The sequence below is a fragment of the Simochromis diagramma genome, unplaced genomic scaffold (genome assembly GCF_900408965.1).
Source record: "Simochromis diagramma unplaced genomic scaffold, fSimDia1.1 OVJJ01000296.1, whole genome shotgun sequence".
In the NCBI taxonomy this organism is placed as follows: domain Eukaryota; kingdom Metazoa; phylum Chordata; class Actinopteri; order Cichliformes; family Cichlidae; genus Simochromis; species Simochromis diagramma.
Window position 1 is genome coordinate 1,369,627 of NW_024387004.1, and position 10,015 is coordinate 1,379,641.

General features: G+C 46.3%; 1 protein-coding gene across 2 annotated transcripts; it reads left to right on the plus strand.

The window, feature by feature from the left end:
• The first annotated feature begins 356 nt into the window (after nt 1-356).
• tsen2 (TSEN2 tRNA splicing endonuclease subunit) lies at nt 357-9,997 on the plus strand. 2 transcript variants are annotated; one of them, XM_040040954.1, is made up of 11 exons: nt 357-796; nt 2,599-2,665; nt 2,756-2,795; nt 2,886-3,146; nt 3,464-3,572; nt 3,666-3,740; nt 4,189-4,238; nt 4,487-4,537; nt 4,627-4,771; nt 8,049-8,085; nt 8,253-8,330. In XM_040040954.1, exons 1-9 carry the CDS (start codon nt 632-634, stop codon nt 4,763-4,765), a joined length of 957 nt encoding a protein of 318 aa, XP_039896888.1. In that variant the 5' UTR covers nt 357-631; the 3' UTR covers nt 4,766-4,771; nt 8,049-8,085; nt 8,253-8,330. The 2 variants fall into 2 exon arrangements, with proteins under 2 accessions (XP_039896888.1, XP_039896887.1); XM_040040953.1 differs by lacking the exon at nt 4,189-4,238 and adding an exon at nt 9,963-9,997 and having other exon boundaries at nt 366-796; nt 8,253-8,537.
• The last annotated feature ends 18 nt before the right edge of the window (nt 9,998-10,015 follow it).

Consider the following 10,015-nt stretch of genomic DNA (forward strand, 5'->3'; position numbering starts at 1 on the left):
CTCGATCAGCGTTAACCCCGCCCCCTGAGTTTGATGGGTGAGGCTGACAGATAAAATTATTTCATGATGAGAGCCAGGACTGCCAAAATGAAATAAATAAATATATCATTAAATAATTAATTAAATGTGTCAATAATTAATTAATTACATGTGTCATAACTATTTATTTAATTAATTAATTCCAATTTTAATTAATTATTGCCACATTTAATTAATTATTTAATGGTGTATTTAATTAATTCATTATGGCAGTCCTGGCACTCCATATATTGGAGGGTAGCAGGGCACAGGTGAGGGAACTGGTGGGGTTTCTGAAGGCTATAGGTGTTTATGAAAGAGCGTAGGGTTGTTGTTTTTTTTTTTGATACAGCTTGTGAACTCACTGTCTGACCCATACTCCGGAACAGTAGGAGGCGGTAATGCTCCTTTACGTTGGTTGCCAACCGCCATTAAACACAAAGAAGAAGAAGAAGAAGAAGAAGAAGAAGAACTGGGGGTGGAACTACACGGAGGAGACCGACAGTTCCTGTCGGACAGAGATTCGGTGAAGCCACAGCCAAACAAACCGCGCGGAGGCTAACAACTAGCAGTGCCAAACCCGCAGTCCCGGCCCGGTTCGACCCCAGGCAACATGTACGCGGACTTCCGGGCTCCCCGGCGCCGCCTCCGGGTCACGGAGGAGCTCGAGGCTCCGCTGCCGCTCAGCCCGCGCGAGAGGAGCCACTTCCAGGCAGAGCTCCTCAATCAGCACGTGCTGGTCTGTGATCCGGAACACAGCCAGAAGATCCACGACCAGGTCTGACCACACCCACCTCACCTGAGCCCCTCCCATCTCTGCAGAGTTAACAGCCGCGCGTGAGAACACGGGCACAGACGGTCACGGGGTTCGTGTAGTGACCGTTAGACACAACCTGGGGCTGAAACAACATATCAAACAAGCACATATTGCCTTGTTTGCCTTAGAAAATTTGGATTGATGTATACGAGGTTTAGCCAGTAAGATTAGTAAATGAATCAAATAAACTTCGTTTGCTTTATTTCCAGGGTCAAAAAAGCAAAACAATATTTTTCCATAACAGAGAGAGCGGTCAGAATAGATCATAGAAACAACAAAGGCACAGAAATCGTGCCAGGAGAGATAAAGAACATAAACAAAGACACGTGAGGAATCTCTTCTTTCTGACAGGAAACAAAATGAACAGTTAACATCAGTCTTTTTTATATCCTACAAGAAAAGTTCTGGTGGGGTCAAAACAATGAATGATTTTTATTTGATTTTAAAAGGAATTTTCTTTACTGTGTTGGCTAACAGGAGTTTTCTATGGTAAGGTCCAAATTTTCTTCCACTCCAGGTCCCAGTATAATTAATTATTCCAGTGAGCACTGGCCGCTGGGACACAAGTTGTGTCTTTCTGAAATAGAGTTGGTTTGTCGCTGGTCCTGGTGTCAAGCGCACAATTTGACGTCACATCCTGACCAGCAGGTGCAGTGTGAGGTGCATCAGCAATTTGCTGCCGGATGTTTCTTCCTGTTAAAAGGGAGTTTTTCCTTCCCACTGTCGCCAAAGTGCTGCTCATAGGGGGTCATTTGATTGCTGGGTTTTTCTCTGTGTGTATTATTGTACATCTACTGTACAATATAAAGCACTTTGAGGTGACTGTTGTGATTTGGCGCTGGATAAATAAAATTGAATTGATGCACTTATGACTAAATCAGAATCCTTGATTAATAAGAGTAAGAACAATAAAAGACTCAACTAAATTAAATGTATAAATTAAATACAATATATTACAAAGTCACAAAAAATAAGAAGTTGCACTACTAAACAAATAGCTCAATGATAAATATCCAGATTATTACAGAGATTAAATATACATGATTGACATTTTTCACTCTAACCTGTAAAACGTTGTTTTCACTGTGGAGGACGTACAAACACTGTAACTACTCCACCATGTGTGTGTATTAGATGGAGTTGCACAGAGATGGCCACAGGCAGGAATGACTTCTTGTGTCATTCAGTGGTGCATTATGGGTAATCTCAGTCTCCCACTGAGCGTGTTCCTGTGATTGGCCAGCATGTCATGGAGTGGGTGGGAGGGATTGTCCAGCATTGTCTTTGTCTTGGACAACATCTGCCTCTCAGACACCACCCTAACGGAGTCCAGCTCCGTCCCCACAGCATTTCTGGCCTTCTGATCAGTTTACTGAGTCTGTTGGTGTCTGCGACCCTCAACCCTCTGTCCCAGCATGCAACAGCACAGAGGATAACACTGACCACAACAGACTCATAGACAATTCTGAGCATTGTCAGACAGATGTTGAAGGACCCCAGAGGTTCTGGCCCTTCCTGTAGAGAGCAGAGGTGTTTAAAACCCAGTCCAGTTTATTATCAGTGTGTACTCTGAGGGATTTATAGTCCTCCACAGCGACGCCCTGGACTGAAACAGGGCTCAGGTTTCAGAGATGACAGTCATTCATGTGTGCTCACAGCTCAGCCAATCAAATTGGAAAGAGGCTTAGTCCCGCCCACTGCTCTGCCTGTATCCACCTTAGTGCAGCCAGGTGCTGACAGCTGAACACCTGTGCTCTTTTCAGGGTTACTTTGGTAAAGGGGTTCTGTCCAGATCCAGACCGGAGCACAGCATCTCCAACCAATGGGAGCGTGAGTTTACACCTGCACAATGACATCATCTCCGGCCTCCTCCAATCAGGGCTGCTCTCTGGAGTCAGCTGGTCTCTGTTTCTGTTACAGAACACGAAGGCGTGTTTCTACCTGTGGTCTCACAGGCCAGGTTAGTGACACCACTTCCTGTCTATATTCTTAATCACACCACTTCCTGTTGTCGTTTGCTCACACAGTGATGTCACCTCCTACCTCACAGGTATGAGGAGCTGCTCAAGTGGGTGGGGTCAGCTTTGTCTGCTCAGGGATGGGATGAAGAGGCTGTTCATCAAACCCTGCTCAGGCTTTCTCAGCCAATACAAATGGAGGATGTGAGGAACCAGATGGGAGGGGAGGGGGAGGCAGAGGAGAACGGTGAAAGGGGGAAGGAGGAGCCGGAGCAAGAAGGAGGAGTCAGCCCCCAGATGAAGAGGTCAAGACGGGGGTCAGAGGTCGAGCCGGAGGCCAAGAGAAGCTGCAGGTAGTGTTTTGTTTCACTGCACCCAGGGTCCATTTAAAAATCAGTCAATTTTAGATTCTGCTTCCTTTACCTGACAAACATGAGAGGACAAATAAAAACTAAAACTAAAACACTATGTCGTTGCTTCTTCGGCTGAATTTGGCCGATTATCGTCAGTAATTTGAGTCTAAACATCTGTGCAGGCAGACAATGGCATTCAGGCCAAAGTTTGTGTGGTTTCTCCTCGTGTTATGGCTCTCAGCACAGTCAGGTGGTCTAGGTTTATTCAGATGATGCAGTTTAGTTTGTGTGAACCAGTTCTCTGTGAACACCTCCAGCTCAGAACAGGACTCCGACTCCAGTTTGGACTGTGATCCTGACTCGGATCCTGATCCTGCTCCTCTGGTTCCTGGTCCTGGTTTCCTCCTGGTGGTCTCTGACAGTGAGGTGGGTCTTCATGGTGGAAGAGAAAAACAGTCCTTGTTTTAATGATCGCAGGAAGCTGGAGTTAACATCTGATCACTGTGTATGTACGCGCAGACTGGAGGCGGGGTCAGGGAGGTGAGGCGGACACCGTTCTTTCTCTCCGAGTACCTGCAGCTCAGTCTGGAGGAGGTAATGCACCGTTTTTCTCATGTAGTCGTGTTTGACGTGTGTGTGTGTGGGGGGGGGAGATTTCCAGTTGAGCAAACAGCTGTTTAAGTAGAACTTCAGGTTCAGGTGTTCAGATATTGTTTTTCTTCTTGTTTTTATGTCATGCTAACATAGCTGTGTCGCTAGCCACCACGTAGCACATCATCATATACCAGCTAGCCCAACTTCAGTAACCCTACAAACTGCTGCTTAGCTTTCTGTCTTCATTTATGTCTGAAGTGACAGCAGGGCTGTACGTTTGAATCTCTGTCAGAACATGCTATATCATGTTTAGGTGGAAGCTAGCGAGCTAACTTCCTGCTAACTTCTAACTCTGCTAAACTTCATAAATTCTGTTTTCATGGATGCCTGGATGTTAAACTTCATTGTTACACCTGGTAAAGCAGCAACGCTGATCATTTTATTACAGATGAAAGAATTTAGACACCTCCACGATGACAGCATCATCCACTCCCACAGGTAGATAATGGTGATGGTTGTCTGAAGGTTGTGTGGTTTCAGGCTTTCAGCTGCACTAAGCAGGTTTCAGTTACTTCCAGGGGTGTCAGACACACAGCAGGTCCTACATTACCAACAATCCTCAGCTCCGTCAGGTTTGACAGCAGTGAGCTCCTGCTCCACCTGAACAAGCTGAGATGTCAGTGAGGTGTTCAGAGCTGCTGTTGGGGTCACAACAGGTTCAGCTTCTTTGTCTGTGTCGCCCTCAGGCCTTCTTCCTGGTCTACAGTCTGGGCTGCCTGTCCGTCTACCTGCAGCAGGTAACTGTCTCTCTCTCTCCGCCTCATGTGTTTCACTCAAAGCTCCTCCCACTCTGACCTTATTGCTCTACTAACCTCTGATTGGTCAGGAACCCCTGTCCATCGTGCAGCTGTGGAGGACGTTTCGGTCCCTGCGTCCTGATTTCGTCAGCTCCTATGCAGTCTATCATCACTTCCGCAGCAAGGGGTGGGTCCCTAAAGGAGGGGGCGGAGCCAAGTATGGCGTAGACCTCAGTAAGACAAACACACAAACACATGGGCAGGGGTTGCTATTAGGGCTGGGCGATATCATACCGTTCACGGTAATACCGGTACAATGTTAGGCAACAATAAGAAAATGAAATATCGCGATAGAATTTGGGTAAAACGCGCATGCGCAGTGCCTTTGTTTTCATACGCACATGGCCGAAAAAGCACGGCAGATCTTTGAGTAAAACCGATGAACCAGAATTGGTTTGTAAAAATGGTGCCACTTCAGTGATGTGGAACTGGTTTGTTGTTTGTCCATCAGATACCCACCAAAGCACTTTTTTTTTTTTTTTTTGTAGAACATGCAAGCGGTATTTGTCGGACTAAGGTGCTCGTAAATCTGGGAATAATCTGGGTCCTAAACTCCATCCTTTCAGGTCCCAAAGTCAAACGAACGCTGCAGCATCACTGAGAGTTAAAAACTGTCTAAATTCTTTCATCTTTAATAAAATGATCAGCGTTGCTGCTTTACTGGTGGGGCGATCGTGGCTCAAGAGTTGGGAGTTTGCCTTGTAATCGGAAGGTTGCCGGTTCGAGCCCCGGCTTGGACAGTCTCGGTCGTTGTGTCCTTGGGCAAGACACGTCACCCGTTGCCTACTGGTGGTGGTCAGAGGGCCCGGTGGCGCCAGTGTCCGGCAGCCTCGCCTCTGTCAGTGCGCCCCAGGGTGGCTGTGGCTACACTGTAGCTGCCATCACCAGTGTGTGAATGTGTGCGTGAATGGGTGGATGACTGGACCAACTGTTACACAGTGAGGGGTGGTGAGGGAAACATCAGACTTCCCTCCATCCCAATTAAAGTAATTGTTTTATTGTCTCTTGCCAACATCATGCACATGCAGACAGCAACTTTTCAAAATGGCCCCCAATCCATTTCTTGCTCCCTTTAAATACTCTAAAGACACACCTTCTTAATACAGACTGGCCTATAAAAGAGCTGCAATTGAGGCAGGCTTCCTCTTTACTGGGAAAACAAGATGGCCACCACAAAGGTAACCTGCAACACTTTGTTACTTAAATGCTTCCCAACATTACTCACTACCCCCCCCTTCTGGTCGACACATCTCCGGCAAACGGGAAAGATAGTCAGCAATAAGATTGTTCTTACCTGGACAATGCTGGACGGTGAACTGGTATGGCTGGAGGGCTAGGCACCAGCGCAGTATCCTCGCATTCTGATGTTGCTTGGAGTGCATCCACACCAGGGATCGGTGATCCGTTTGAAGAATAAATTCTCTTCCAAGGAGATAATATTTCAATGAATCAATTGCCCACTTAATTGCCAGTCCTTCTTTTTCTAGTGTAGAATAGTTTTTTTTCCTGTCAAACAGCTTCTTACTTAAGAAAAGCACAGGTTTTTCTTCACCAGCTTCTCCTTGAGCCAGCACTGCTCCAAGTCCAACATTAGAGGCATCTACCTGTACAACAAATGGTTTGGAAAAATCCGGGCTTTGCAAAACAGGGGCTTCAGAAATCTGTCTCTTTAAACATTGGAAGGCATGTTCACAGTCGTCATTCCACATCACTTTAGAAGCGTGTTTTCTCGTGAGATCTGTAAGAGGGGCTGCCAAGGTTGAGAAATGGGGAATAAACCTCCGATACCAGCCAACCAAGCCCAGAAACGACCTCACTTGCTTTTTGGTTTTAGGTCTGGGAATTGTTTGTATAGCCTTTACCTTTTCAACTTGTGGCTTTATTTGTCCATGGCCAACAATGTATCCTAGATACCTCACCTCTTCTTGTGCCCAGGCACTCTTGCTCACATTCAGAGTCAAACCAGCCTCCTGGATCTTTGCCAACACAACCTTTAGATGCTGCACGTGTTCCTCCCAAGACTCACTGTAAATCACCATGGGGCAGGGATAGCTCAGTAGGTAGAGTGGTGGCCCCATGATCAGAAGGTCGGGGGTTCGACTCCACTGAACGGCTACCCTGAGGTACCCCTGAGCAAGGTACCGTCCCTACACACTGCTCCCCAGGCGCTGCATTGGTGGCTGCCCACTGCTTCACTGGGTGAATGGGTTAAATGCAGAGGAACTATTTCCCTATGGGGACTAACACGCACACACAAAAAAAAAAAAAGTAAAGCGCTTTGGGGTCCTTAGGGACTAGTAAAGCGCTATATAAATACAGGCCATTTACAGGCCATTTACCAGGTGTAACAATCAAGTTTAACATCCAGGCATCCATGAAAACAGGATTTATTAAATTCAGCGGAGTTAGAAGTTAGCAGGAAGTTAGCTCGCTAGTTTCCACCTAAACATGATATAGCATGTTCTGACTGAGAGATTCAAACGTACAGCTCTGCTATCACTTCCAACATAAATGAAGACAGAAAACTAAACAGCAGTGACGTTTGTAGGGTTACTGAAGTTGGGCTAGCTGGTATATAATGATGTGCTACGTGATCGCTAGCGACACAGCTATGTTCGCATAAACACAGTGAAGCTGGAGGATGAAGGCTAACAGTTTTCCACTCGATAAAAGTTAACATGAGGGTTCCTGATGGTTAGAGACAAATGCAATCGCATGGCAGGATGCTGTAAACGGACCAAACTTCAGTCAGGAGAACAACTGAGATAATCCATCCACAATACGAGGTTAGTCATTAATATACTGCAACAACATGGGAATAGAGCAGCTGTGAGAGAATACAGCATTAACGAATCAATGGTACAGAAGTGGAGGAAGCAAGAAGAATGAGTTGAATAAAGTTTGATTTATCTGACTGCTCTGTTTCGCTTAATGTGTCTTATAATCCCGTGCACCTTATGGTCCGAAAAATACGTATTTGACTTTTTTATTTGGCACACTGCAGTTTAATGTTGCAAAGCAGCTCTTTTTAACTTCAGTGGATATTATACATAGTTATGCTCAGGATATGTCAGCACATTTCTACTGGAAATGCCTTTTGGTCAAACTTTCAGCAAGGAATTTGCATTTGCACTGTTACATTTTTACATAGCTTTAATGCATAAAAACAGCTGCTTGTTTAAGTGAAAATAAATGGATGTTGTTGTTTTGTTTGCGCTAGTAATGTTGTGGAGTTGTATTTTGTCTCACATCAATTATATCGTCAGTTATATCGTTATCGCAAATTTTCAAATATATATCGTGATAAATATTTTTGGCCATATCGCCCTGCTCTAGTTGCTATTAGTCAGAAAATGTGAATGAACCCCAGAGATGGAGCCTAAACTCATGGGCGGAGTCTAAAGTATGACTGGCCAGGTGTGATATCTGATCATGCTGTGTTTGTTTTCAGTGTTGTACAGGAAAGGACCACCTTTCTACCACGCCAGGTAGCAAACACACACACACACACAGCGGTGATTCTATGGAGGGCGTATCTTAGGGAAGCATCTTTGCTTTCAAAGTATTTCACATATTTTCTGTTTTAAACTCGTGACCTTTGACCTCTCTGATTATTCTTAGGGTCCATAACTTTGTCTCCATCCTCTTCCTGTAGCTACTCTGTGGTAATAGAACGGGTTGACGATGCATTCAGGGCCTCACCGTTGCGCCCGTTTTCGTGGCGTTCTCTGGCAGCTCTCAGCAGGATTACCGCCAACGTGTCGAAGGTACACGCCATCAGAGCGATCCCGCGTGGACCGAACTCTCTGCTCTTGGTTTCCTCAGAGAACCGCCTGTGTTTGTCTTATAGGAGCTGATGCTGTGCTACATCATCTATCCAGCCGACCTATCAGAGGCTGAGCTGGACTCACCTATGTGTCTGAGAAGGCTGAAGGTCCAGGTGAGAAACCAGAACTGAAACTATCGATAATAGGGGGGGGGGCTAAAACAGCTCCCAACAGCTAAAACAGGATCAGATAAAGAAGGATTATTTTGATCTGTGACTCATGCAGAGCTGATGCCTTCTGCTCACAGCAGCAGGGGGCGCCGTGGCGACAGCATGTTTCATTTGGGACATTTTTTCATGACTGACTCTAAAGGCATCGAACTGGCATCTTTCACTCTTTAGGCAGATGCGTGAACCACTCATGGAGCTCCTCTAAGCAGGATAACATGGAGCTGGAATGACCGTGCCTTATTTTAGACGAGGAGAAGACAAAATGTTCAAACTCCCTGTCGTGTCTTGATGTTCAATCATTCAGGGGAGGAAATCCCAAAATGTTGATTCTGTTCACCTGGATGTAGTCAGTGGGAGAACCGTCATTATCAGGTGACTTCTTCAGGCTCAGCTGACTGCAGCTCCCCGACCCTATGAACGGGCACCAAACTCGTACCCGGCTTCTGCACCTGTCTCGCTTTGTGACTGTTAGTCTGTGCATTATAAATCAACTGATCATGAACCCAGTGTTAGCTCCTCCCACCGAAAACGGTACATCCAGATGAATAGAATCAACTTCCTGGGATTGTTGATGCTGATGTCCTTCAGGTCAGATATTCCTCATTGGACACACATGAAACCTCCGACCACATATCAGTGCTGTGACACTTTAAGTGAAGCCTCTGCTCTTCCTAAACTTCAGGCCTGTGAAGATTCAAGATGTGCACCATTCAGACACTGATGTCATCAGATCCTACATGGTCCATTCCATGCAGAGGCTTGGTCGTTCTCCCTGTTGTTCTGACCGTGTCCCACCAGGACGAGACCCTGAATCACACCCCGAGACAGTCCTGGAGCCAGTGTGGAAGGACCCACGTGACCTTTGAGACGCTGCCTCTGAACCTGAGAGCCCGATGAGCCGTAGAACATGGATGTAGAAGCAGTGGTTGCCATGGAGCTGAAACCCCGGGTTAGGAGCTGCTTCCATCCCAACATTTCGGTTTTTAGGTCAACTTCATGCAGCTCCACCCCTCAGTAACAGCTGAGGTCATTAGCGTCCATCACACTGATCAACACTTCAGGAGGAGTGTCAGGGGTCAGTAAAGCTCCTGTTTCAGCAACACTGACGTATCAACCTGTTATCAGGGATGTTAACATGTTAGCATGAGCTACTTAACTAAGAGCAATTACCCGTTAGCCACGTTAGCCATCTGCAAATAAAGAGTGAGACCAGAGCAGAGCAGCCAATCAGCCGAGCAGAGCTGATGAGGACTCATGTGACTCGATGAATAGAAGCTCCGCCTCAATGACCAAGTTGCTAGTAATGGGGGCGGGGTTTAGGGTTGCCTGCTGGTGAAACACTTTGGTGATGTAGTTTTGTCTCCACAGGAAGTGATCGTCAGCAGGTGGGTTTCCTCTAGAGAGCGAGCGGAGCAGGATGA

Coding starts and splice junctions, on each gene's coding strand:
- tsen2 (XM_040040953.1), top strand. CDS start 632: ATGTACGCGGACTTCCGGGCTCCCCGGCGCCGCCTCCGGGTCACGGAG. Junction 3,147..3,463: donor GAGGCCAAGAGAAGCTGCAG/GTAGTGTTTTGT, acceptor GAACACCTCCAG/CTCAGAACAGGACTCCGACT. Junction 4,772..8,048: donor CAAGTATGGCGTAGACCTCA/GTAAGACAAACA, acceptor GTTTGTTTTCAG/TGTTGTACAGGAAAGGACCA.